General features: G+C 51.2%; 1 protein-coding gene across 1 annotated transcript; it reads left to right on the top strand.

Moving 5' to 3' along the window:
* Positions 1-6: 6 nt before the first annotated feature.
* OGFOD3 (2-oxoglutarate and iron dependent oxygenase domain containing 3) lies at positions 7-27,826 on the top strand. Its single transcript, XM_058561960.1, has 9 exons — positions 7-187; positions 2,013-2,230; positions 5,825-5,900; positions 7,071-7,113; positions 9,795-9,859; positions 11,569-11,625; positions 15,468-15,621; positions 19,766-19,889; positions 27,514-27,826. Exons 1-9 carry the CDS (start codon positions 114-116, stop codon positions 27,648-27,650), a joined length of 948 nt encoding a protein of 315 aa, XP_058417943.1. The 5' UTR covers positions 7-113; the 3' UTR covers positions 27,651-27,826.

The following is a 27,826-nucleotide window of genomic DNA, read 5'->3' as shown; positions in this document are numbered from 1 at the left end:
CCGAGCGCGTCGCTCTGTTCCCGGCCGCGTCGGCCTCGGGCTTCCTCTCGCCGCGTTCGTCCTGGGCTCGGCGCGGCTCCCCCGTTCGGCCCGGCTGCACGGCGGCCTGGCCGATGGCGCCTCAGCGGAGGGGCGTGCCCAAGGCGCCCGAGGGCAGCGGGACTGCCCAGCGCCGGCGCCGGAACAGGTACTGGGCTGCGCGGGGAGGGCAGGGGCCGCGGCATGGGTGGGACCTGGCTGGAGGGCCGGATTTTTGGAGGTGGGCGTGGTCTGGGTAAGAGGGGCGTGGCCTGTGCTTGGGCGAGTCGGTTGCGTAGGGGCGTGGTCGCCAGGAGGGCGTGGCCTGCAGCATCCCGCCACGCGGGCGCCCTCCGTCCAAGCGGTCGGGCCAGGAGTAGGAAGCACGCGCTGCCCAGCCTGGCTTGGAGCAGATGGCCCAGAACTCCCGGTGGCGAAACGCGCCATGACCCTCGCCCCCATGGGTACTGTCGGGGGAAGAGGGAGAATCTCCCTCTGCCCTTTTCCTTAAGGTTCTTATAGCTGGCCAAATAATTAACAAGACAGGTTAGCAGGAGAAAATAATACCAAGTTTAATAACATGTATACATGGGAGAAACTCAGAAATGAGCAACTCGTCCCTCTGTCTAAGCTGCTTGCTTAAATGTTGCAGCTAAAGGCGAGGAGCGTGTTGGGGGTGGGTAGTGGCCTGGGACTTCAGAGGGCAGGAGGACAATTCTTTTTGGGGTCATCTATAGATAATGTGGTCAGGGAGAGACAGAGTTTTTTGATAAAAGAGGCTTGGTGCCTTTGCTATTGTAACCTCTATCCTACATTATCTTTATAGCCATCATGATAGAAGATCTGTTCCAGGAAGGAGCTACCATGTCAAATTCTTTAGGCAGTTAGTGGGGGAGGTCAAATGTCCCTCAGAGAAAACAATCAAGGTAAAGAGATATATTTCAGGGTGGCCAAATCTTGATCTCCCGCAGTACTGAGGGCTCCGCACCGGCCTCCCGCACAGGGACGGGCTCCAAGCCCCCATCTGCTCGTCCCTGTGTGCTTTCCTTAGGGCTGTGCACATGAGGGCTCACAGTTGGATGGCCCGATGAGTGAATAAGTGGCCATCTCATCACGTAGCCTTCAAGGGGAGTCTGCCTAAGGCTTTCAGAGCCAGAGTATATTTAAATCTCCCGAGGACAAATCGTCGGGTTGTGGTGCTTGCCCCATGAGCTGTGGACCTTGCACCAGGGCTAGAAAGCAGCCCCCTTCTGTTTTGGCAAGATTCTCAGGGTGCAGCTTGAGCCAGCTTACCCTGAACAAGAGTGCTTATTTTGAGGAGACCCCGATGGGAGTGTTGCATCTGGATCCGGCACAGGAGGCTGTTTCTTCATCTCTTGTCTCTCTGCGCCTCCCCCTCCATCCCTTTCTGTCTCAGCAGCCAGGCTGTCCCAGGAGAATGCATTGCCCACAGCTCTGCACCTGCAGGTTAAGGTTCCAGCCGCCTGCTGCTGACGTGGGCTGGCAGTGTCCCTGCCCAATTCAGAATTCTTGGGGAAGAGAAATGAAGAGCCCACTCAAGTCAGGGGTCCACCCCGGTCTAATCAGAGGAGGACAGGTGGGCTGGAGACTGGGCAGCAATTCTAGGTGTGGGGATCTTTGTGAGCTAGGCAGGCCCCACAGGGCATCTGTGGTCCCTATTTAAAATGATCATGTATCCACCCAACATGGTCTGATTGTGCTGTGAGGGACACCAACTGGCAGCTCATCTTATTGCCTGAGGGGCACAGTGAGTCCTGCCTGGTCAGATGGGGTGGGGGCCACATTCCCCATGACATCCTCCCAGGCTGGTGAGTGCCCCTGGATTGATTGAGAGTAGCTCTACAATGGTTACTGTAGGAACAGTTTAAGGCTAGCTGTAACTAACTGTGGGTGTGGTCTCTGGTCATTGTGGTCTGACTTTTCAGCACTCGCAGGTGCGGTTGGGTGATCGCGCTTGTGTTTTCTGTTCTCAGTACGAAGAGTGTCCGGGCACCGAGGGAGATGTGGAGGAAGTGGCTGAGAACTGCTGTCCTGGGGGCCTGCGCTGCCCTCGCTGCACTCTTGCTCTGGTGCAGTCTAGGGGGCGATGATGGTGTCACTGAGGTCCTGGCTCACCGTGGCGAGGTGCTGCTGGGCAGGTTCATTGAGGTGCCCTGCTCCGAGGACTATGACAGTCACCGAAGGTTCGAAGGTATGTGGTGCCATGGTGATCCAGGAAAGGGCAGCGCCTTAGCATGCAATGCTGCGCGTTCAAAATGCATCTGTCTTTTGCTATGATGAATTAGTGGGAGTCAGGTTGAAAGTGGTGTGTGTGTGGGGTGGAGTGAGCAGATGACCTTTCCCCTCCTCCAGGTTAGTTAGCCCACACTTGGGCCGGAAAGTGCAGATGTTTCAGGTCCTGCACATGGCCAGGCCCACAGGTCACTGCCCAGGCCGTGGCCAGCTTTTCACTCAGGTGCCCCACACTGTGGGTGCTGTCTGATGGAGGAGACGGTTTGCCTGGAGGGATGTAACACAACTGGAAAAGTAGGGATGAGAACGTTGAAACCAGAAAAGGCGTTGGCTGTAGAGAGTGTCATAGAGCGTAGTCGCTGCAGAAAATGTTGCAACAAGGACCGTCACTACCAGAGGCCCTCCCCACACTTGTGTCCCTGGCACCCACCTGATGTGGGCATGAGGAGGGAGTGGTCAGCAGCCGGGTTAGAGGCTTGGGGATTGTGCCCAGAGGAGGCTAGAGGCGGAGCCCGTGTCAGGACCAGTGGAATTCAGCACCCTGGAGAGCGTGTACCGCTCCGGCTGGGTGACGGGCTAAGGCCACAGGAGACCCTGCAGCCCTCGGGCCTTCTCTGACTACGTATTTTCCTGCACGTTCCCCGCTGCCTGGATGTTTTCTCAGTTTTAAAAAACCTAGCCTGAGTGACTAGGTTTCAAATACAGAATTCAGTTTATTTTTTTTATTCAAAGCAATGCTTTGGACTTGAACCAAGAAAAGATTGCCAAGTCCTTCCACCAAAGGGTGCCGGTGTGATGCACACCAGTGGGTTTAACGGTGAGAGGAAAAGTGCAGTTAGCTTGGCAGGTTCATAGGAATAGGGATGTCGTTTCCCCTGTCAGTGGTCAGGAAAAAGAACACATTCTGTTGTGTGGATACTCTCTCTGTCTTACTTGACTTTTTCCCTCTAATGTCCCAGCTTTCAAGAAAATATTTTTCAGTGGTTAGGACTGAAGTTTTTCTTCTTACCTATTTAATAACATTAAAACAACATTTTATCAACATTAAAAACAGCTGGAATGAGGAGGAGGGGGAAATGGGGAGTTAGTGTTTAATGGATATGGGGTTTCAGTTTAGGAAGATGAAGAAGTTCTGGAGATGGGTGGTGGTGATGTTTGCACAGCAGTGTGAATGTAGTTAATGCCCCTGAACTGTACACTTAAAAATGATTAAAACAGTAAATTTTGTATTATGTGTATTTACCACATTACAAAAAAGTAACTGGAGTGTATTTTAAAGCCTCTGGACTCCCTCTTCCTCGCCCCTTCTCCTCCCCATAGTCGGGATAAGCAAGGAAGGGCTGTTCACACTGGAGGGGCTTCTAGTTCCAGCAGGGGCCTCTTGGTGAGGCTGGGAGGCTTGGCCACCCCAGGCGTGTGTGGGCGGTATGTGTTGCTACACGCGTGTACACCTATGTATGTGAGCTGACATGGTTTAACTTTTTCACCCAAATTATGCTCTTGATGCTTATTCACCTTGAACGTGCTGTGTAGCTGCTGGATGTTAAAATTTCAAAATTCATGGGTTTTTGGTTTTCTCTTTCTTAAAATTGATTTCTAACCTGAATGCATTGTAGCTATATAATGTAATCTGTATGATATAGATCCTTTGATATTGGTTCCAACTTTCTTGTTGGCCTAGTATGTTTTTGTTAACGTTCCATGTGTACCTGGAAAAATGTATTTTCTAATGGTCTCTATATTTCACCTGATCCAAGCTCATGTGTGCAAACTCTCCATGTCCTCATGGATCTCTGTCCTTTTCATCCATCAATGACCAGGAGAGGCGTGTTGGAAGCTCCACCGAGACCGTGGATCTGGCAGCTTCTCCTGGCTGGGTCTTTCTGTGTAGACTGCCATATGTCTGAGATGACGTTGTTTGGGGCTGTATGAGCCTTGCCTTCCTGGTGAATTATTCCTCTTATCACTGGCTGCCCCTCGTTTTCCCTCTGATGATTCTTTTGTCTTAAAGTGCATTTGTTTGATGCACACGTCACTCCCCAAGCCTCCTTTCCGTTATCTTAATTCGCCTTTACTTTTGACCCATCTGTATCATTATGTTCAAGGAGTAATCCTTATAAAAAGCGTATGTCTGGCTTTTTCTTTTTTAATAAAAACACCTGTATCAGTAGGACTGTATTTGGCTCCATGGAACTGAGGCACCCGTCCGCCATTGACCCCCAAGTAGAACTTTATTTTTCCCACATGACCAGGCCCAGAGAAAGGCACCCCAGGCCAGCCTGGCACCCTGTGAGCCTCCCGGGCCTGAACCCCTGAGCCGACCACTCAGCGCGTGGCTCGTGTGGCCCCAGGACGCTTGCTCCACCTCCAGGCACAGGGCTCTTGTTCCAGGCAGGAAGAGGGGAAGAAGGATGAAAAACTAAAGGTTAGCCAGCCCAGCGCGTCCTGAGTGTCCCAAGGTTCCACCTCATCTGCCAGGACGTGTCTCATGGCCCACCTCCTGCCAGGCAGCTGACCTACCTAGTGCAGGGAGCCGGCCTGCCCTTCATGCCGAAACACGAGGAACTTGCTGAGCTCCCCCGTCTCTGATGCTCTGCCTCGTCTTGGCACAGCCAGCCTGACCCTGGCCCCAGCAATCTGACCCTGGCCCCGTCGATCCTGACTCTGGCCCTGTCACCATCCGAGCTTCTCCACCCTTGCTCTCAGCAGCTGCAGGTCCCGGGTGTAGAGAGACAGAGGGAGTGCAGGGTGGAGACCGTGCTGAGCATCTTTGGTGGCAGCATTTGTTGGGGCCCTGGGGAAGGACAGTGACTGGAATTATGAGCACAGCTTTGGTCATCCAGGAGGGACTTTCTGATGGGTGCTTAGGAATGCTGGATCTGTGGTCAATGATGGTTCTGCAATGTCGTGAATGCCACCTCGAGGGTGGCTCTCGGGCTGTCTTCCCAGGGGTGGGTGTAGTGCCAGGTGCTTCCCAAGTGACCTGCGTGGTGCAGGCGCCAGAAACAAGGCACACCCAGTGAGATGTTGACATGTCCTGCATGGGATGCACTTAGACTGAAAAGTCACAGTTGCTTGTCTGAAATTCACATCTAACCGGGTGTCCTAGATTTTTTTTTTTTTTTTTTTTGAGAAACATTGGCCCTGCACTAACATCTGTTGCCAATCTTCCTCTTTTTTATTTTCTTTCTCCCCAAAGCCCCAGTACGTAGTTGTGTGTCATAGTTGTAGAGTTGTAGCTCTTCTATGTGGGATGCCACCACAGCATGGCTTGAGCGGTGAGTAGGTCCGCGCCCAGGATCCACACCAGTGAACCCTGGGCCGCCGAAGTGGGATGCGTGAACTTAACTGCTACGCCACCGGGCTGACCCCAAGGGTGTCCTAGATTTTATTTGCCAAATGTGGCCCCCCTAATCCTGTGGGAGGCAAGGCCTTACCCCACAAAATTCCGTTGTCCCTGGGGAGGGCCGCCCACAGGTAAGTCCTCAACAAATGCCTTGTTGTCAGGATTCAGCGTGGGGTCAGTGTCTCATCCTGGTTTGTCTCTCTCCAGGCTGCTCCCCTAGGAAGTGTGGCCGGGGCGTCACTGACGCTGTCATCACCAGGGACGAAGCCCAGCGGATTCGCAGGTAGGATGCGTCTCTGAGCTTCTGTCTCAAGCAAATGGGAAAGGGTGGCTGGGGAGCGGGAAGCAGAGAATTACTACTAAAAAGATGTTGTAAAGGAATTCATTTAGAATTCTGTAAGAATTTCCTGGTGTGCTTCCAAGGGCAAAGGTAGGCTTTTCCAATTTCCGAGAGGAAAGGCTGTTGCCCCCAGTGATGTGGTTGCCGATGGAACCTTCTGAAGGCCCAGGCTCTCTTCAGGGGAAGCTGTTCTGATCCCTACAGGAGGTTGGGGAGATGCCACCCCCTTGGCTGTTGGGGGAGTCCCAACAGGCACCTGTGTGGAGACAGTGTGTCCGCTCCACAGCAGCAGAGGTCCCTAGATAACATCTCCATCTCTTGTCCAAATTGGTTGGGCTCAGCCCTTCAGCCGACTAGCGTGACTCATGGCAGAGCAGGAAGTCCCACTTGGAAGCAGTTGGCACTGGATTTTTCCTCGTTGAGATTTTAAAAACAAGATCCTAGAAGCTTTGACTTTCCGACGAGTTGTTCAGACACAAAATGTGTTTAGGAGCATATGCCAAGTGGAGAAGCGTCTGCCCTCAAGCTGCCGTCTACCTCTGCCCACGAGCCGAGCTGAGGGTCCCCAGGCGGAGATGCTCCTCCTCTCTCTAGAGGACATTGTAGGGGCTCCCTGGGTGGGGGTCACTGGTGTTAAGGATTGCTCCATCCCTGGTCAGTTTCCTGGGTGGCCTCGAAACGTCTGTTAAAGGTGCTAGAAGCTCTTGCGTCTTCAGTGACCCGAGCAGTCCTACCAGGTCTGGCACAGGCCACCATGGGGCCTCTACCTCCTGAGCTGGTGATTCCAAAGGACGCCCCCCTCTGCCTGTGATGAGCAGGAAAGGGGCCCATCAGCCCAAAGGGACCCACTGGGAGTAGTTCAGCCTTTCGACTTGGCACTGGGTCTCGATACTGAAGATGGAAATTAAGCCCAGTTGTTCCTAAACTGTCATGTTAGCAAGACGGTGATGAAATATTGGCATTTACTCACTTAGCTTCGAAAGTTGAGTCCTGTATTTATATCGTAAACATTAAGTAATCTGTTAACATTGTATTAATTGTGCTGATTGATATTTGCCTAGACAGAGCATAGATAACTCTACTAAGTTCTGACTTCCAATGATCTTCCCGCAGCGTAGCAGAGAAGGGGCTGTCGCTGGGAGGATCGGATGGAGGGGTGAGTCATATGCGATGCTGCTTCAGTTTTCTTTTCCCCTTTGACTTTGCTCGCCCCCCCGAGGAGAAGGAGAAGGCAGCAGATGTGCAGGGCCCTTGGGTGCCCCCTCCCCTGGCATGGACATGCCCTGTGTCCTCCCCAGCACTGACCGCAGCAACCCCATTTGGTGGGAAGGAGAGTGTTCCCTCTCTTCGTGGTGTTTCCAGCAGGCCTGCTTCAGATCTCATTTGCATTTCAGACAACTGGGCTGGGGGCAGGTGGAGGAGGTCAAAGGTCAAAGGCCAGGAGCTGAGGAGGGTAAGTTAGGAGCGAAATGAGGAGGATGACAATCCTTGGAAATGGGAGGACCAGTGGCAGTGGGTGGGGCTGCCAGAAACCTGCTGGGTGGGGCTCCTCATCCTCCCAGCTGGAGGTCCCCACAGACCCGGTGTGGGCACTGTCGTCCACTCTGTGAGCCTGCAGGGGTCCAGTGGTGGCCCGTGAAAGATGCGTCTACCCAGAACCTGTGAGTGGGACCTTACTTGGGAAAAAGGTCTTTGCAAGTGTCATTAAGTTAAGGATCTTGAGATGAGATCATCTTGGATTATCAGGGTGGACCCTAAACCTAGTGACAAGGGTCCTTGTAAGAGGAGGGCAGAGGGAGATTTGAGACAGACAAAAGAGGAGAAAACACGGAGAGGAGAGGAGAAGCCACGTGAAGATGGAGGCAGAGATGTGGCCACAAACCAAGGGACATCTGGAGCCACCAGAAGCCAGAAGATTCAAGGAAGGAGTCTCCCCTGGAGCCTGTGGAGGAAGCGTGGCCCTGCCGACATCTAGGTCTTGGACTTCTGGCCTCGAGAGCTGTGAGAGGATAAATTCCTGTTGTTTCAAGCCTGTTGTTTGTGGCCATTAGTTACGGCAGCTGCAGTGAGCTAAAACAGGGCCAGTGCGGCCCTGCGTCTCGTCCACTTCCTCCGCAGCCTCTGGCTGTCCCATCCCCAGAGCACCTGATGTGAGCTTGAAGTCTCATGTGGTTTCCTGAACATGGATCCCAGTGTGTGGAACTGTGGGAAGATGCATTCTCTCTGTGTAGTTTGGTGATCACTGAATTATAGTCACCACACAGACCCAAGTCCGTCTACACGTGTGGAACCCCTGGGAAGATTAATTTTACAGACTCTGCTAGAATTTCTAAGTATTTCTATGGTTAATGTACTTTATTTTATTTTGAAAACTCTTTTCTCTTAAGTTCTGGAAATTAAGCTCCTCCTTTTATTTCAGTTTGGTTCAGTTCAGGGGGAATATCTTTTTTTTTTTTTTTTTTTGGTGAGGAAGATTGCCCCTGAGCTAACATCTGTTGCCAGTCTTCCTCTTTTTGCTGAGGGAGATTGGCCCTGGGGTAACATCTGTGCCCATCTTCCTCTATTTTGTATGTGGGATGCTGCCACAGCATGGCTGATGAGTGGTGCGTTGGTCCACACCCGGGATTCAAACGTGCAAACCCCAGTCCACCGAAGCGGAGTGCACAAACTTAACCACTATGCCACCGGGCCAGCCCCCACAGGGGGAATATCTATTAAAAACCTGTTTGTGCGTGGACTCATCTTCTCCTCTTTGCTCAGCATTCACTCAGGAAATTGTCTTGCAGTGAATTAACCAGGTTTGTTGCCTTTAAGTTCAGTTAACATTTTTTAAGCCCAAATTATGTTCAAACAAACTCCTGTGTTGGTCTCTACATCAGTGAGGAAAGACAGAAGCTCCCAGGAGCTGGGGAAGGACCCCCAGAGGTGGAGAGTCGGGGGTGGAAAACGCTTTGCAGTTCATTGAAAAGTTATGACCCAGCAAGTCCACTCCTAGGCATTCACCCAAGAGAATGAAGCATCTGTCCACACAGACTTGTCCACCAGTGTCCACAGCAGCCTTATTTGTAAGAGCCCCAAACTGGGAACAGCCCACATGTCCATCACAGGTGGCTGGACCAACAAGTGGTGGCACACCCAAACCAAAAGATTGCTCCTCAGCAAGAAGATAGAATGGACGCTCAGTACCTGCAGCAACATGAATGCATTGCAAAGTCGTTATGCTGAGCAAGAGCCAGGCCAAAAAAAGAGTACACTCCCCATGATTCCGTTTACCTAGAACTCTAGAAAATGTCAATCAATCTTTTAGGGCAGAAAGCACATCAGTGGTTGCCTGGAGATGGGAGGGGCGAGTAGAGAGAGGAGGGAGGAAGTGGGGCCAGGAAATTTGGGGCGAAGGGTGTTTATCATCTTGATGGAGATGGTGTTTCGCGGGTGTACACTGACAGAACTCATCAGGTTGTACACTTTAAACACGAGCAGATCATTGTGTGTTGGTTATACCTCAACAAGGCTGAAGGAAGGGAAGAGAGAGGGAGAGAAGGACATGCTTCAGCTGCCAACGGTTTGCAGATATGTCCAGGGGAGCTCTATCTGTGGACTGTTTTCAGAACGTTAGACTAAAGGGTTTGGTCATTGCTCTTTAGGCAGCAGAGAAAGAGATCATCCTATACACACCTGGGTCCAACTTTCTTGAAACCCAGCTTGTGCGTGTCATCTCCCTGATCCAGGGTGTGCGTGGGACCTATCTCAGTAACTTGTGTTTAACTTCATCGCCCTTAAAGCCCGTGTCACTGCTGTCACAGCCCTCACCCTTTGCTCCGCAAATGTCTCTTCCAGGCGTCCATCTTGGACTTGCACTCGGGGGCCCTGTCTGTCGGGAGGCACTTTGTGAACCTGTACAGGTGAGAGCCCAAGGGGCTGCGACCCTAACTGTGTGGCCTGACCTCACATCTCTGTGCATTTCTTAGCTGGGATGCCTGAGTGAGGCTAGTGTGTGTTGGGTCCGAGCAGCTTCAAGTCTTGGGTAAACTGCAACATTTGCTGTCAAGGACATGGGTCAGGTGAGGACCAGAGGTGTGGCCCTTCTCTCGGGGCCTGTGTGAGGGGCAGGATCCTTGTTCACCAAGCTTTAGGGAACAGTCTGGTCCTGCATCGAGGGCTTCCTGGGAAACTAGGACCTGCCCAGGGCTGAGGGACAGGGTCAGAGGAAGAGATGGAAAAGGCGAGAGGCAGGCCAGGCTCCTGAGAGTTTCAGGCAGGCCAGACATGCCTGTGTGAGCCTAAAGAATCTGATCCTCTCTGAGGACCAAGAGAAGCAGAGGTTCTCCCAACCTTGAGAAGTGTTACCTCCTTCTGGCAGGTATCGACCTCCCTCCTGCTTTTTTTTTTCCTTTATTGTGAAAGTTTAGTTGTACGTTATTGTTTGTCGGTCACCATATAAATGCACCCCTTCACCCCTTGTGCCCACCCTCCACCTCCCTTGCCCCTGGTAACCACCAAACAGTTCTCTCTGTCCGTGTGTTGGTTTATCTTCCACTTATGAGTGAAATCGTGTGGTGTTTGTCTTTCTCTTTCTGGCTTATTTCACTTAATGTAATACCCTCCAGGTCCATCCATGTTATTGTAAATGGAACGATTTTGTCTTTTTTTATGGCTGAGTAGTATTCCATTGTATATATATACCACATGTTCTTGATCCATTCATCTGTTGATGGACGCTTGGGTTGCTTCCACGTCTTGACTATAGTGAATAATGCTGCGATGAACATAGGGGTGCATAAGCCTCTTTGGATTGTTGATTTCAGGTTTGTTGGGTAGATACCCAGTAGTGGGATAGCTGGATGATAAAATTTTTAATTGTTTGAGGAATCTGCATACTGTTTTCCATAAAGGCTACACCAGTTTGCATTCCCACCAGCAGTGAATTAGGGTTCCCATTTCTCCACAGCCTCTCCAGCATTTGTTGTTTTTTGTCTTGGTGATTATAGCCATTCTAACGGTTGTAAGATGATATCTTAGTGTGGTTTTGATTTGCATTTCCCTGATGATTAGTGAGGTTGAACATCTTTTCACGTGTCTATTGGCCATCTGTATATCTTCCTTGGGGAAGTGTCTGTTCATTTCCTCTGCCTATTTTTTGGTCAGGTTGTTTGTTTTTATGTTGTTGAGTTGTGTGAGTTTTTATATATTACAGAGATTAATCCCTTATCGGATATATGGTTTGCAAATATTTTTTCCCAGATGGTGGGTTGTCTATTCATTTTGATCCTGGTTTCATTTGCCTTGCAGAAGCTCTTTAGTCTGATGAAGTCCCACTTGTTTATTTTTTCTTTTGTTTCCCTTGGCCAAGTAGACATGGAATTCGAGAAGATCCCTTTGTGTCCGATGATGAATAGTGTACTGCCTATATTTTTTTCCAGGAGTTTTATAGTTTCAGGTCTCACCTTCAGTCAACCTCCCTCCCTCACATCATCGTTGTAGAAAGAGCGCGACTCTAAGATAAGGACAAGCTGATTCTCAGAGACTTGCTGGTTAGCTGGAGGAAAGACTGAATTTAAAGGAAAAAATCAATAAAATGTTACATTTGTTAATACTCTTTATTTTTTCACAGATACTTTGGGGATAAAATACAAAATATCTTCTCAGAAGAGGACTTCCAGTTATACCGGTGAGGAGGAAAGAAATGGCTGAGGTCAGACATTGTGGGAGAGTAGGGTGTCGTGAGGCAGTGATGTCTGACCCTGTCCTTGCGACTCCTGGAGCGAAGCACTGGGTGGTTTAGAGGCCCAGTCTATGATCACCCCCGTGACCAGTGCTGCTGGCCTCATTGGTTGATTTTGTTCACTGTGATTACTGTTCAGTAGAAAGCATGCAGCAGTATTTTGATATTTATGGTTTCAAGTCTTTATGAAATATAAAAATGAACACTCAGAACAAAGGAAAACAGTGGATTTTGTGTTTTGTTTGAGTATCATAAACATGGATCTTCTGAACCTGCAGAGAGGAAGGGATGTCGATCTTAACCACAACCTGGACTGTCTGGTGGTCTCGCACAGAACCTGGATGCCTTCAGCACGAGGTGGCGCAAGTGAAACAGAGTTTGTGTTTCTGGAGCAAAAACCAAGTTGACCGTTGCAACAAGAAGCATGAGTACTGTTGCCAGCTTACGTGAGTGCTGGATACAGATGGTGCTCAAGAGACAAGTGAAGGGTGGAAGTGCTAAACACAGACCCCATCAGGACACCTGTCATGACAGACTCCATCAGGACGTCCTGATAAAGTTTCAGATTCAATAAAGAAGATTTGTAATAATCAAAGAGGAAAAATGGAAGGAACATCACCAATCAGTTTCACACAATAAAACATAATTATTAAAATAATTAAATGATAATTAATAATAATAATTAACCAATTAAAATAATTAAATAAATAAAATAATTAAAACTATTTAATTATATTATCAAAGAGTGTTTGTAAAGTAGATGGCAGTGTTTAGAGAGGACCACTGGGGTCTTTTTTTCTTTTTTTGTGTGAGGAAGATCAGCCCTGAGCTAATATCCATGCCAATCCTCTTTTTGCTGAGGAAGACTGGCCCTGGGCTAACATCTGTGCCTGTCTTCCTCCACTTTTATATGGGACGCTGCACAGCATGGCCTGACAAGCGGTGCCTCACTGCACGCCTGGGATCCAAACTTGGGCCGCCAGTAGCGGAGGACGTGCGCTTAACCGCTATGCCATGGGGCCGGCACCTAGGATCTTTTTTAACATCATCTATTCTTTTTTTTTGTGTGTGAGGAGGATTGTCCTTGCACTAGCATCTGTTGCCAGTCTTCCTCTTTTTTTCTTTTTTTCTCCCCGAAGTCCCAGAACATAGTTGTATATCATAGTTGTAGAGTTGTAGCTCTTCTATGTGGGATGCCGTCTCAGCATGGCTTGATGAGCAGTGAGTAGGTCCACGCCCAGGATGCAAACCGGCGAAACCCTGGCCACTGAAGCAGAGCATGCGAACTTAACTGCTATGCCACTGGACTGGCCCCTCATCTATTCTATAGTTAAAAATAATTGAGCAGTTTGAGACATGAGACATTTTGAGACAAGAATATTACCAACATGAGATATCAGTGTGATCTCATTTATGGTCTAGATTGTCAGAAAACATATTTGTTGAAACAAGAGAGCAGAGTTTTGGGGGAAACTCTTAAGGTAGTGACATCTCAGTCGTCAGAGGAGCTGTGCCTGTCTCCTGTGAGAGGATTCTGATAATTCACACAAAATGCAAAATGCGCCGCTTTGTTGATCTCGTGGAGCTGGAAGGAACTGCATCTGAGATCAGCTTTAAGGTTAATGTTCAAGGCAAACATTTCAGTGTGATATATTCCCTGAAAACAGCCTTGGGTTGTTGTGGAGTTGGTCAGTGTACCACCAACACTGAACTGTTTCCGGATAGCTTCATTTAACTCTAAGTCACTGTTTCTGGCTTTTTCTGGATGGCGCAGAGAGTGAAACCACCAAATTGCTTCCAGTCGTTTCTCCGTTGCTATTTGTCAGCTGAACACTGGGGAGAATGTGCAGTCTGATGAGCAGAAGCCGAGATCATGAAAACTGGCAGAGCCTCCTTGTGGGCAGCCTGGTGCACTGGACCTGCAGGAGCCATCTTGTAACAGAAACTGAGAACAGGAGGCAGGCATATCCCGTAAAGGTGTAGCTCTCTCTCTCTGACTTCCCAGATGGAAATGTTAAGTTGGTGTCGATTTGACAAGCTGTGAGGGTGACCGACCCTGTGGAAGTAAAGGGAAGAGACCAGGAAAGAAAAGCAGAAAATCACATAGAAACTGAGAAAGGTGGTCTGCTATTTGGAGCAAAACTAAGTATTGTTTCCAAGAGGAATCTATTAGATTATCAATGCATCGTACAGAAAACGAGTTTGTTGTTTGATGACAAAAGGGAAGAATATTGAGCTTTTTAGTTCTCTCAGTTCGGAGTTCTTTGTTGAACTCCAAAACTTGGCTAATTGCTCTTTGCAAAGCTTCCAGGCCTGAAGGTGAACAAAGATTAAGAAAATTAAGCCAACTAAATAAATGACACTCCCATAAAAAATCTTAATGAGCTGGTTGATAAGAGATATTGAAAACGTGTATATCTCATAGCCTACTGAAGGGGTAGAGACACTTTGAATGTAATTGTTGGTTCAGCAGAAGGTCCATGAACATTGTCATTGATGGTAAGATAAATGTTCCACTTATCGAGACAACTTTGAGGGGGTCACTGGGAGAGTTGGATGCACCCCCCGTTAGAGCCCTTGCCTAGATGGAGGCACCCTTTAGCCAGTGCCATGCATGTTGTAGGTTCAACCAGTAGTTTGGAAATGTTAGAATGATTCGTGTACTGTTGTGCTCAAGCTGTATCATGTGGAACGTGGTTTGGGGGCCTAGTTTATTATATGTTCCATAGGTATGCACATAGGTAGGTAGCTACGTAGGTACATCTATATGTGTGTATGTATGTATCTACGTAGGTGTGTGTGTGTATGTAGCTAAGCTGCGTGTACGTAGGCAGGTATGTACGTGTGTGTAGTTATGCATGCAGGCATGTACTGTGCGTGTGTGGGCTGTATATAGGTTTGTATTGTGTATGTAGGTAGGTATGTATGTACACGTGTGTAGGCGTATAGGTAGGTATGTGTGTACATATGTGTGTAGGCATGTACCTATGTAGGTAGGCCCGTGTGTGTGTGTGTGTGTGTGTGTGTTTAGGGGTGTGTGTCCATATGTACATAGTAGGTAGATATGGGTGTAAGTGTGTGTGTGTGTACATATGTAGGTCAGTATGTAGGTATATGTGTGCACCTGATAGGTGTGAGTTAACCTTTCCAGCACTGGCCCCCTGCATTCTGGCCTCCCAGAAAGAGTTGGCTCCCTGGAACTCCATGGAGCCTGGCTCTGCTGGTCAATTGCAGTCCAGGGAGGGGCTGGCCCCCACCATGGAGGCCGATGTGGTAAATTGTGCCTTAGAGCACCTCGCCACACAGCTGCACGTGTGTGGCTTGGAGCCCAGCACCCTGGACATGCCAGGGAGGGGCCGGTGTCTCCGTGGGGCACGACCCCTCTGCCATGTCAGGCTGTTGCCCCAGCCCCTGACCATGCACAGTGTAGCCCTCAGTCCAGGGCCAGAGTCTTCTTCCAGGCCTCTCTGTGCTGCTTGGGAATGCATGGGCCATGTGCAGAGGGCTGCTCACCCCCCCGTCGCTGCTCCTGTCTGTCCCCACAGACACTGCCCCAGCAGGCCTGGTGCTGTGGTCATTCCTACAAAGAACCGGTCCTTAGGTTCCTGGTCACGCACGCGATGTCCCGTCACACACATGCAGGATGCTGTGTGTGCGTCTGTTCATCTTTCTGCCTCCTCCAGTCATGTTTTTTGTAGCGAAGCGCTGTGTGGGCTCTGTGGGACCCACGGAGAATTCCCTCCTCCAAGGCCGCGCTGCTCCCGGTGATGCGTGTATCCTCTCTGCAGGGATGTGCGGCAGAAGGTCCAGCATGCAATCGCCCAGGCTTTTGGCATCAGTGCGTCCTCGCTGTACCTGACAAAGCCCACGTTCTTCTCCCGCATCAACAGCACAGAAGCGCGGACGGCTCACGACGAGTACTGGCATGCTCACGTGGACAAGGTGAGCCCCGCTCTCCAGCATTGGGCCCTGGCAGGAGTACAAGGGGGGTGTCACACACCTGGCACTTGTCTGTGCTGCCCGAGCTCGGCTCTGGGTTTCCGAGCATCTGTTCTTCAGCGTTTCTGTTTTTAGGATTTTAGACATCTTCCTCTCTGACATTTGGGGTGTACCCTAAATCTAGTTGATGCAGTTGAGGAAATAAAATTTATTTCTTGTGATAGTGGTAAGAAAAGATAGTGAAATGCATGTTATAAAATGGTGAGCGCCTGGTGGGTTCCCATCCTTTGTTGCTTGTTCACAAACGCATGGACAGCGTCTCCACCCAAGCTGTGAGCTTCGCCACGTGTCACCTGACCCGCCTTTCTGTCGTCCCTACAGCTGCCAGGTGGTCTCCCCTCGGGCCTGCATCCCTTGGGAGGCCCTCCTTCTCCCCACTTTTCACCTTTTCATGGAAAGATCTCTTGACCACTCAGGATTCTTTGTAATTGCCTTCCTTCATCTTCTGTTCTTGAGACACAGTCACACCTAATCAACAATCTTGATCAGTCTCGATTGAGGCCCTCTCTCCATCTAATCAATGATCTTGGTCGATCTCTCTTGAAGCCGTCTCCCCTTCTAATCCATGATCTTCCTCAGTCCCTGTGGAAGCCGTCTCCCCACCTAATCCATGATCTTCTTCAGTCCCTGTGGAAGCCGTCTCCCCACCTAATCCGTGATCTTCCTCAGTCCCTGTGGAAGCCGTCTCCCCACCTAATCCATGATCTTCTTCAGTCCCTGTGGAAGCCGTCTCCCCACCTAATCCGTGATCTTCCTCAGTCCCTGTGGAAGCCGTCTCCCCACCTAATCCGTGATCTTCCTCAGTCCCTGTGGAAGCCGTCTCCCCACCTAATCCATGATCTTCCTCAGTCCCTGTGGAAGCCGTCTCTCCCTGTACCACAACCACTTCCCATTTTGGCACGGCCTGTGCTCCCAGTGTGGCGCCAGGGAGGTGTGCGGCAAGAAGCATCTGAGGGCTGTTGGTGGTCACTCCCACCGTGGGTGTGCTCGGGTGACCCAGGGTAATCCTGCATGTCTCTGGAGGCTTGAACAAAAGGAGGCGAAGTGGCAAATCACCAGAGCGGTTTGCAGGAGCAAAGAGAACAGGTTTGGACGGCAGCTGCAGAGGGGCTTCTGCTCTGCAATCTGGTCAGGCGTTCCGATGTTTGTTTAATCTTGACTGACTGAGCTCGATGGAGGAGGGGCCACACGTGGCAGCTTAGCGCTTGAATGTGGTTAGTGAAACTGAGGAGCCCAGTATTTTGTTAATTGGAGTTAACTTAAACTGAAGTAGCCATATGTGGCTAGTGGCTCCCGTGTGGGCCAGCACAGCTCTGGGGGTGTGGCCAGATCCAGGTTGGGAGTGCAGGACTTCCAGCATCCCGGTGCAGGGGATAGGGGGGCAGGTGAGCACAGAGTATCTGCTACTCCCCCGTCCCGTAGGCTAAAGGTTGATCAGGGCGTTCAGACGTCAGCCCGATCCATCCATGATCAAGCTCCCTATCTGCTCTCACCTCATGGCTCTAGCAGCCATTGATCCATTGAGAACAATCCCCCGGATCCATTATTTCCTTAGGGGTCCAGGTGTAAGAAAATCTGTAGACATTGCAGAGGAAAAAACAAGGTATTACAGATTGAGGGCAAAGGTGTTGTGTGTGGAGCACAGAGGGGACGTCCAGTGTATGGAGCAGGGAGCCCCATGTGTGGGATGGAGCTCAGGAGAATTTCCTGCAGCAAAGGAAGGACAGCCCTCCATGCACCAGGAAGAATCAGTTCAGGAGAAATGACCACTGCACGTAGCCATCAAACTTCAAAGATAAGAACTTCTTCAGGCAGAAAAAACGAGTCAACAGTGACAGATCAGGCAGCCTCAGATGTCTCCAGAGCGGTGCTCAGAGCCAGGAGGCCATGGGACAGCCTACCGGACCCAGGGTAGCACATCCAGCTAAGGAGTGGACGTGCAAAAAGACGTGCTCAGACGCGAGAGAACCCCACGAGTGGCGTCTGCTCCTCACCCGCGAAGCTCTCCAGCCGCAAGCTCAGGAACAGACGCTGGGCAGAACCCCACGGGCCTTTGCAGTCCTGGTCACCCCCGTCAGTGTTCTTGACCAGACCACCTGCAATAACTTGCCTCCTGACTGCCCCCTTCCCCAGGTCATTGGTTTTTGCAGCGTTCCTCTAAAGTGTCTGGGGGTGGGTGGGTAGCAAAGGGTCAGGTTCCTGGATGCCCCCCCCACACTCTTTTTTGTTTTTGTGGCTTGCGTATGGTTTCGATGGATGTGAGGGTCACTGCTGAAGCTGTTCAAGAAGCACTGCCCTGAGTGGCTCACAGGTTTATGTCACTTTGTGTTTGTTTGGTGAACTGATGCCGGGTAGGGGGGCCCCAAGAAGGGGCCTTGGTGAGGGATGTGGAGCCAAGCCCAGGTCTGTGTGGAAAGAGTCCAGCCCCACAGGTGATGCGGGATGTCGCATGGTGGACAAGAAGGTGACGGGTGTGGACCTGAGGCCACGTGGGTCTTGGTCACCTTGGCAGGCTTGCTTCCCCTCCCTCCTGGGCAGCCCCTCCTGTCAGGAGATGACTATTGTCATGGTGACAGAGGGTATAGATGGTTGCGGGGGCTGAAGGACTTTTGGACTTTCTGAGCCTTGATCAAAGGTGTCACATGAGATTGGCCTGGGGCTTCTGTGTCCTATTCCCATGATGCCTACAGGTGTCAATAAAATCATTTAAGAGTCGATATTTTTAAACCCAATAGCTTAGAAGCAGGAGTCTGGGACTATTATAGACAATCAAGTCCTCTTCAGAAATCTAAATGAGATTTTAAACCAAACCTTAAAAAAATCTCACATTGAAAACTTCTTCATATGGCACCCTTATCTGCAGTAAGTCCTGAAAACCCACAGATGAAATGCTATGAAATAACTGTCCATGGCCACCTCCTTCCCTGACCTCAAGGGGTCTTTAGGAAAGAAATGATAGCCGCATCCTGTTTATGCTCCTTACCAGGCCCAGGGGCTCAATGGTCAGAGGGTCCACGCTCAGGCAAGCCCAGAACCCAGACCTTGTCCCTCGTCTGCTACTCTGCACTGCCCACGTGGTCTTCCAAAAGAACCTCCACTGAAAGAGGGCCAGATACGAAGGACAGATACCATAGGATTCCATGGATGTGAGGTCCCTGGGGGAGTCCTATTCCCAGAGACAGAATGTAGGATGGTGGGTGCTGGGGCCTGGGGAGGGGATGGGAGTTGTTTTGTGGGGACAGAGATTCAGTGTGGGAAGAAGAAGAGTTCTGGAGATGGAAGGTGGGAATGGCTGCACAACAATGTGAATGGGCCTAATGCCACTGAGCTGCACACTTAAAAATGGTTAAGGTGGTGGGCCGGCCCCGTGGCTTGGCGGCTGGGTGTGCATGCTCCGCTGCTGGCGGCCTGGGTTCGGTCCCGGGCGCGCACCGACGCACTGCTTCTCCGGCCACGCTGGGGCCGCGTCCTACATGCAGCAGCTAGAAGGATGTGCAGCTGCAGCATGCAACTATCTACTGGGGCTTTGGGGGACAAAGAAGGGAGGAGGATTGGCAATGGATGTTGGCTCGGGGCCGGTCTTCCTCAGCAAAAAAGAAAAAGAGGAGGATTGGCATGGATGTTGGCTCAGGGCTGATCTTCCTCACACACAAAAAAAATGGTTAAGGTGGTAAATTGTATGATATGTGTAATTTACCACAATTTTTAAAAAGCATGATGTTGCCCCACATCTGAAGGCAGATGCACTTGTCACTGTGGCTTGTACCCTGTGCTGACGTGGGTGGGGGGCCTGTGGTTAGTGGGTGGTATGGCCACCATCCAGGGAATTGCCACAGTGGACTTGTCTGCTGTGCATCCTGCACTCGCCGCCTGTGTGAGAACATGGCTGCTTGACCTGTGAGCTGTGCGGAAATCTCAGGCAGAAGCTCATGATGTGGACTCGACAGAGGTTTTCCTGACGTTCAGAAGGCAGCGAGCGGCTCATTTATGAGGCCTACACATGTTGTTTACTCTGAAGGGTGGGCGCAGCGTTCGTGTCCCCACGAGCACCAAGGCAGTGACACGCTCCTTCCCTCTTTGCCCACAGGTGACCTACGGCTCCTTCGACTACACCTCACTGCTGTACCTCTCCGACTACTTGGATGACTTCGGCGGGGGGCGGTTTGTGTTCATAGAGGAGGGAGCCAACAAGACGGTAGAGCCCAGAGCCGGTAGGACGCGCAGGCGGCGGCCGTGGGGTGGTGTGGGCCAGTTTTGAGGGAGCAATGCTGCATTTATGGAGCACCCGCTGTGTGTCAGGTGGCCAGTGTCTGCCTGGATTCACCAGCGACACCCAGGAGGCCCATTCCTCAGAGGAGGAGGCGAGTGTGTCCGCGGTCACTGCCATCACAGTGGAGCGGGCTCCCAGAGCCTGCCCCCACGCCCTGTGTGCAGGTGGTCCCACCGCCATCCCCTGCAGTGTGCCCCTGCTCTGCCTCTTCCCAAAGGGACTCGGCAGCTTAAGAAGAGGTAATGCTCCCAACCTAATAATGTCCATAACGGCACTGAGCCCTGGGACCTGCCTCGCTGGATCTCGTGGTCCTGGAGCCCCTACTGCCCCCAGGACAGTGCAGGTACTCAGTGCTGCCCAGTGAGCATGTGTTGAGCCGATGAATCGTCCCCTCCTGTCTCGAACTTGTAGGGAGGGTAAGCCCAGGTCCTGGGGGTTCTCCCCAGGGGCTTCTTGAGTGGCAGCCCAGGCCCTGGCCCAGCCCCCGCCCAGTCGAGACTCACAGACAGAGCCCAGCCACTTGGCACCTCGGACTGTGCCGATGCTGTTCACCTACTGCCGCGTCTCACCCGTCCCCACGTTGTCGTCCTCACCTGCTTATTGGCCTCAGAGCCAGCATCTACTCCCACCTGGTGGCAGCTGAGTCAGACCAGCGAGGCTGTCCAGTTGCATCGCTTCAGAGTGTTCTCATGGGCTGTGGGGCAGTCCTTCATACCGTGGGTCCAAACTGCTCCTTGAGTAGCCCCAAATCAGACGTGAAAGTGGCTTGGAAATCAGGCATAAAAAGGAAATTGAACAGGTCAGGGGGAACTCCCCTCCGTCAGCAGGATGAGCGCCGGGAGGGGTGCAGATGGTGGAGGGGCAGCAGGCAGAGGGGCCTTGGGACCCCCTGCAGCTGTGTAAGTGTTGGGGGCAGGGGATGGAGCAGACATGGGGCACCCACCCTATGACCAGTGGATGAGGAGCCTAGGGGACGAGTGCTGCATGCAGGGCATGAGGGCTGGAGTCTGGGGTGTGGGGTGGGGTCTGAGGAAGCGGTGCTGGTCCCCCAGCGGTATAGGGGACCCTCCACAGAGGCCAGGTGGGGATGGTGATGAGGGCCTGGCATCACCGCCGCTTTAGGAAACGGGATTGCAGGAGACCGGGGATGAGGGCAAGACCTGGGCCCTCCATCAGGGGTTATTTTAAGCTGTCAGGGCCACCTCCCTAACCACGCCCCGCGTCCCTGGCAGCTTGGGCAGAAGGGACAGGGGCAGAGTCCTCAGGGCTGGAGCCGGGTAGGGCAGGGCTTGCGCCCATCCAGTGGGTGTTTGGTGGTCAGAACTCAGCCTCACCCTGACTGCAACAAAGGCAGATAGGGTTTGTTTCTGGCTTTACCTACTAGATATTGACACGTGGCCAGCTCTCGATGCTCCTGATACTAACTTCAGAAATTTTCAGAAATCCAAGCACAAATGTGCATTTTTTAATATAAATATATTAAAATCCATTTTGTGTTTCTCTAAGTTCATAAAAATGGGCTACATTCAGGGACGTGATGGAGTTGGTTTCATGGGGTTATGTCGAGGTCATGTGCCATCTTCTCGTCAGGGGTTCTGTTCCCTCGGCGTCTCCTGCTTGGCTCTCCTCCCTGACCCCGGCGCTGAGCCCCAGCACCACGTGCTCTTACTGGTCTGCTGGTGCTGACAGATTTCATTAGATCGAGAGAGGAAAGGAATCCCTCCGAATGCTTTCCGATCTGACCCAGCATTCCCAACTCTGCAGCTTCTGAGATCTGTGTAGGATGATTACAGAACAAAACGTGGTGCTAGGAGGTCTCATTTGGAAATCTTTCTCGGGCATAAACATTACGCTGGAAGAAAGGAGCAGCCTTCATTACTAAAGAGAAGACATTCCATCGTTTTTCTGATTTACTACAGCAGAAGAATGTGCAAATGGCTCCTTGGTATCAGACAGTTGACTCAGAAGTCAGGTCACCTGGGGGTCACTCCTAAGGGAATGGTTCTCATTCTTGGCTGCGTCAGCCTCCCCTCTCTCTGGAGGTAAGATGGCTTGTGCCATGGGACCGTGGACAAATTCATTGCATGGTGAGCGAAATTCTCAGACAGTTGAAGCCCAGAAAGAAAATGCCAGGCGGGCTGGCAGTGCCAGTGCTCCGACTAGGCTGAGCCTGGACGTGGGAGGTCTGCAAAAATGCCTCCCTTCCAACACAGGAGGCCATGTGAGTGCAAAGGGTGCAGGACACAACCCCACAGCAGCTGCACACAGGAGAGGCCATCTCGCAGGAGGTGGAGCCTGGCCGTTCGCGTCACTGGGATGTCTATCTGTACGGTTTCTAAAGAAGAAAAAAGTAACCCCAAGTGAACATTTTGCCCATAATTGCATGTTTTTGACAGTCTTGGTGTGGAAACAGTGGGCATCCTGAGCCACTGGGCTGGGAGCTTGACCTTCTGGAATTTTCTCCCAGAACCTCCTGTCTCTGTCCTCAGATTCGCAAGCAGCCCCAACCACCATCCATGGCCCCCAAGACCCTGCCCATGTGTCCCACACTAGGGTTGAGGTGTGGGGGTTGTGGGTGTTCCAAGGCCAGGCAAGCTCGAGTCAGTGTGACCGTGGGGCTGGGACGCCCTGCAGCCTCCACACGCTGTGCCAGCTGGCCCACCACCCATGATGTTAAATGCTCCATCCGTCAGTAACAGGGTCAGTGTTACCCTGCTGGGTAGATCAACCATGGAAACTGACGCTAGAGCATTGAACCCTGTAAGGTTGTTATATTCACTCCATTCATTCATTCATTCATTCATCTGAGAGGTATTGAGCACCAACTGTGTGCCATGTAAAATATTCAAGATCTACAGATATGCCAGTGAGCAAGAGGTTCTGCATCCCGTGGAGTGTACATTCTTGCTGGGGAGACAGACACCCACCAGAAAAGTTGGAATGTCCTCGGTGTGGTGGTGGTGAGCACTGTGACAAGATACATGACAAGGTTCAGCAGGTGACAGGACTCGAGTGTGGGTGGGAGTTCCAGCTCACACTTAGTGATTCGGGCAGGCCTCTTGGTAAGACCTCGGCTATACTGGGAACAGAGCACACTTGATGTCCAGGGAGGGTTCTCAGACAGACACCACTGTTCCCAAGGTTCACATATAACCTGGGGTCCTGGAGAAGCTTCTAAGCCAAGAAGTGGGCAGTGCTGCCTTCCTTGAATTCTCCTTGTTCTGGCCGTGCCCAGGGGCTCTGTGCACTGTGATGGGGCTGCTCTGGGGTGGACGGACTGCCAGCCAGGGGCTAGACAAGCACCTGGACAGGGGCCCTCCCAAATCCAGGGTGCCCAGAAGGGCTGGGATGCCCCTGTTTCTTCATCTGTTTTGACGGTCCTTAACTCTTTAACCTCTTGCAGGATCTCTGACTTGCTTGTTTTGAGATTCTGACTTGCTTGTTTTGAGATTCTTCTCTTATTTATATTTTGTTGGAGAGTTTGATTGTCTACCCCTAGTGTTAGTTGGGACTTTATTGCAGGCTCACTTTAAGGGTCTCTCTCTCCACACCCATCCCTCCTCTCCTGAGCTGTCCTGGCCCCCTTTCTGCTGTCCTGCCACAGCGAGGGTCCCAGCCCTGCCTGCCCTTCAGCACTTCTGCCCATCATTCCCCACAGGTGGGCTGGGGACCTGAGGCTGCAGCCCCTTCCTGCCTCCACTTCTGAGGTGGTCCTCCGGGGCGTCCAGCTTGACTTTGCCTGGCCTCGCTCTGTCTTTTAACCACATTATCAGTTATCAGTACATTTAGAGGGGAGGGGGATTGAAGGCTACCGAAAGCAGACGTCCCGTCTGTCTGTCCTCACCCCGGGAGTCCCAGTTGTGGCCCACAGAACTCACAGTGAGAGACAGACTTTCCTGTAAGAAAGAAAGTGGGTGGAGTATCATTCCTAGGACTCACAAATATACAACCTTTTAGCCTGTTTTGCTTTTATTGTTTTTTTTAATTTTTTTGTGAGGAGACCAGCCCTGTGCTAACGTCTGCCAATCCTCCGCTTTTTTTGCTGAGGAAGACTGGCCCTGGGCTAACATCCACGCCAGTCTTCCTCCACTTTATGTGAGACGCCACCACAACATGGCTTGCCAAGCGGTGCGTCAGTGCGTGCCCGGGATCCAAACCGGCGAACCCCGGGCTGCTGCAGCGGAGCACGCACATGTTAATGCTTGTGCCACCGGGCCAGCCCCTAGCCTGTTTTGCTTTTAAACATTTTAAGCACAGTAAACACTTGAGTAGAACCTTTTATATCATGATCTCCTCCCAGGATTAAAATGCCTTGTCACCTGCATGTATGTCTATATAATTGTATATATCTATGTGTTTAAATGTGATCTGTGTAGTATGCATATCATCGCAGGTATGGAGAGAGAATCTATTTAGGTAATAATCACGTGGTTACATTTTACGACACTTCGAGTGGGTCACGTGCTGATGTGTTGCAGCAGAGTCTCTGTGTTCAGGGGTTCAATATAGGGACTCAGAACTCAGAAAAGCTGTTTCACTGACAGTTACAGTTTGTTGCAGTGAGAGGATGTAGATTCAAGTCAGCCAAGGGCAGAGGCCCATCGGGAGGTCCAGGAGGGACCAGGCATGAGCTCCCAGGTGTCCTCTCCCAGTCCTTAATTCTCCCAGAATGACGTGTGACAACACACACGGGGGATGGCCAACCAGGGAGGCTCACCTGAGCCTTGGTGTCCAGGTTTTTTATTGGGAGTGGTCACCTAGGCATGGCTGACCACCCGCATGGCTGACCTTAGTCTCTAGCCCCTCCAGAGCTCAGGCTGATGCTGCGTGTGCCGAGGCCCCACCATAAATCACACCTGATGTGGCCCGAGGTAAGCACACACTCCTATCGTGCACAACGTTCCAGGGCCTTGGAGCTCACTGCCCAGTAGTTGAGGACCAAGGGCCATACCTTTTGAGGGAATGTACAGGGTGCGGACAGCCCAGGCCTGCTGAGTTGACCCTTGACTGCACAGGCCCTGGGCCCCCAAGATGTATTTGTTACAAGTTGACATCTTGCGGGTTCCAAGGATTTAATGGACTGCGAGCCACAGAAGCTTGCAGTGCTACGGCTGGATGTCACATGTCACCTGCTTTCGGGAGGCGTCCAGGGAGCCTTGTTGCCCAAGAGGAGAAAGACATATAGGATTCTAAAAACAGATTATTTCATATCTTTAGTTGTTCAGTTGCCAAGCTAAATCCCACTTTAAGGAAGTGGATGATAATCTAATAGTTGTTTACTGAAGAAAATAAGAAGCCAGAAAGCACCTTTTTCTGAATTCTGAAACGTTTTGTGGTCGTGGAGATGGGTGGCAGCATCGTCAGACAGTCAACGCCCTGGTGTAAACCACAAGCTCTCTTTGCTCTTTGCCTGTGGAGTGGGTTCCCAGAGCTGGCCGGCAGTAGTTGGGTCACTGCTCAGGGGGTGATTTCATCCAGTCCTCGGATCATTTCCTTCTGCCACTGGGCTCCTCCAGGGCGTTGCTGTAGCACCTATCACTGGTTTAGTTACTGTGGGCTTTTGAGCTGTCAGAATTAAGTGTAGAGCTTAATTGCTGGGTCATTAAGAATAAAAGAGGGCCTTAGGCAACCTTGTACAGCCTGTACCGGCCTCTTCTCTACAGGTTTAGTTGGGTCTGAGAATTTGCATTCCAGGTTGACGAGAGGAGAGTCAGCCACGTTATCTCATGACATCAGCTATCTCGCATCCCAGCTTCAGGGGCTCATCGAGGCACATCTGTCAGTCAGTTGGTCCATCCCTCCATCTATCACTGCACATCGCAGGGGGCGTGCCCTTTGGCCCAAGGAGGGTGATGCGTGGCGGATAACCAACAAATAAGGCTGTCTTAAATAGTTGTCATTTTTCTTTAAACAGTTTATTATCTCTTATGGAAATTAACAGGAATTATACACAATGTGTTATATTTCCCACTTACTCGTTCTTTCTAGCACTCTCCATCCTTCCTGTAGATCAGGTCTACAACGGGTGTTATTTCTCTTCAGCCTTTAGCATTTCTTGGAGTGCTGTCGATGATGTCTCTGTAAATGTCCTCTACACGTTTTTTAAAGAATGTTCTCACTGGCTATGAAATTCTGGATAGATGGGACTTTCTTTCTCTTTAGAAACGTACCTCCTTTACTGGCTCCACTCTTGCAGAGGGAAGGTCCGCATCTTGGCCCCTGAGGAGCTGCCTTTTTTCCTGCTGCTTCCAGAGTGTCCCTAATCTTTCCTTTCATTGGTTTGACTCTGATGCGCCTCAGTGTGCATCTATTTGTATTTATCCCACTTGGAGTTTGCTAAGCTTATTGCATGTAAAAGTCAAGATTTTCATCACATTGGGGAAAGTTTTGGTCATTATTTCCTCAAATGTCTTTTTCTGCCCTGTTATGAATCTTGTCTGGCATTGGCCCTGCTGCACAGATGGGCCTGGCTGCTTGTGCAATGTCGCAGATTTGATTGAAACTGGAAGAAACTGAGGACAAAGCGTCTTTTAAAAACATAAGCCTCGGAAAGTGTTGTTACTCTGGGTTACTCTGGGGAAGTGTTTCCTTCGTGCTGGGGCAGCCTGGCTGCTCTGGAGGAGGGAGCGGCTGCCGTGTCAGGTCCCGAGAGTCCCATGGTGTCACACGATTTCTCGCGCTCGTCATTTCTGAGCCGGGCGGAGGTTCTCTGCCCACAGCTAGGAAGCAGCGCTCATCTGGGATGGACTTTCCTCCCTTTCAGGGGTTTAGGGTCAAGTTGCAAATAGGAAAGGAAGCAGTCGAGCTTCCGGCACTGACCTGTGAGGGGAAGTGAAATTGTCACGGAATGCGGTTTGGAGCCGGGCTGTGTGGCGGGAATGCAGAGCGTGCGGAACCCAGGACTTCATCTCTGACAACTTTGTAATGTCAGCTCACTTGTAAAAACATCTACTGTGGCCTCTGGGAGGCCAATTAAGTACTGAGGCAAATAAACACGGAATTCTCTGAAAACAGAATGGACTCTCAGCAGCTCCTCCCCAAGTCTGTCTTTTATCTCCACGGGACAGGAGCTGCTCTGTGGGCATCTCGTCTTGACTTGTCTTTCCTGACTCTGTTAAAACATTGTCTTCACACTCCAGGATTTGGTTTTGTTCATATGTGATTAGAAATAAGAATCTAATGTCGGACCTGAAAGGCTGTGAGAGGTGGGCCCGGGAAGATCCCGTGGCTGTTGGGACACCCTGGGCGGATACGCAGGACCTGGTCACCAAGTCTGGGCCCTCCTCACCACAGAGAGCCCCTGGTGTGGGGTAGCGGCTGGGGCGCCCCTCATCCCACACCGAGGGCTCGCCTGCTGGTCTCTGAATGCTGCTGGTTTATCTCTCTGACCTCCTCCTGCTTCCTGCACCCGCCGTTCCTAGAGTGGGTGGGTTTCTCCAGTTCTCCTGGTTGGTTGTGTTGGTTTGCTACAACTGTTGCATGAGCGCCGCCTGAACGGCAGGTCCTCTGAAGCCCACGGCCATGTGTGCAGCCTCCACGGTCACTTCTCTCTCCTTCTCTCCCAGGCCGGGTGTCCTTCTTCACCTCGGGGTCCGAGAACCTGCACCGTGTAGAGAAGGTCCATTGGGGCACCCGCTACGCCATCACTATTGCCTTCACCTGCAACCCTGACCATGGCATCGCAGACCCAGTGTTCACGTAGCCCGCGTGGTCCGTGGCACCCTCACTGAACATACGCCCTATTCCCTCCCGTTTCAGCCCATTTCCGTTGACCAAGGTGCCTTATGAATCATCAGGATTTTGATTTGCTAATGTTCGATCAGTTTTCATCTGTGAATAAATTAAGGGAACCGGCTTTTCACCTCCCAAGCATCTGCA

Source organism: Diceros bicornis, chromosome 18 (assembly GCF_020826845.1).
Source record: "Diceros bicornis minor isolate mBicDic1 chromosome 18, mDicBic1.mat.cur, whole genome shotgun sequence".
In the NCBI taxonomy this organism is placed as follows: domain Eukaryota; kingdom Metazoa; phylum Chordata; class Mammalia; order Perissodactyla; family Rhinocerotidae; genus Diceros; species Diceros bicornis.
The sequence above is the reverse complement of the archived record's forward strand: the minus strand, read 5'-3'. Positions and strand labels throughout refer to the sequence as shown.

Coding starts and splice junctions, on each gene's coding strand:
- OGFOD3 (XM_058561960.1), top strand. CDS start 114: ATGGCGCCTCAGCGGAGGGGCGTGCCCAAGGCGCCCGAGGGCAGCGGG. Junction 2,231..5,824: donor CAGTCACCGAAGGTTCGAAG/GTATGTGGTGCC, acceptor GTCTCTCTCCAG/GCTGCTCCCCTAGGAAGTGT. Junction 15,622..19,765: donor GGCATGCTCACGTGGACAAG/GTGAGCCCCGCT, acceptor CTTTGCCCACAG/GTGACCTACGGCTCCTTCGA.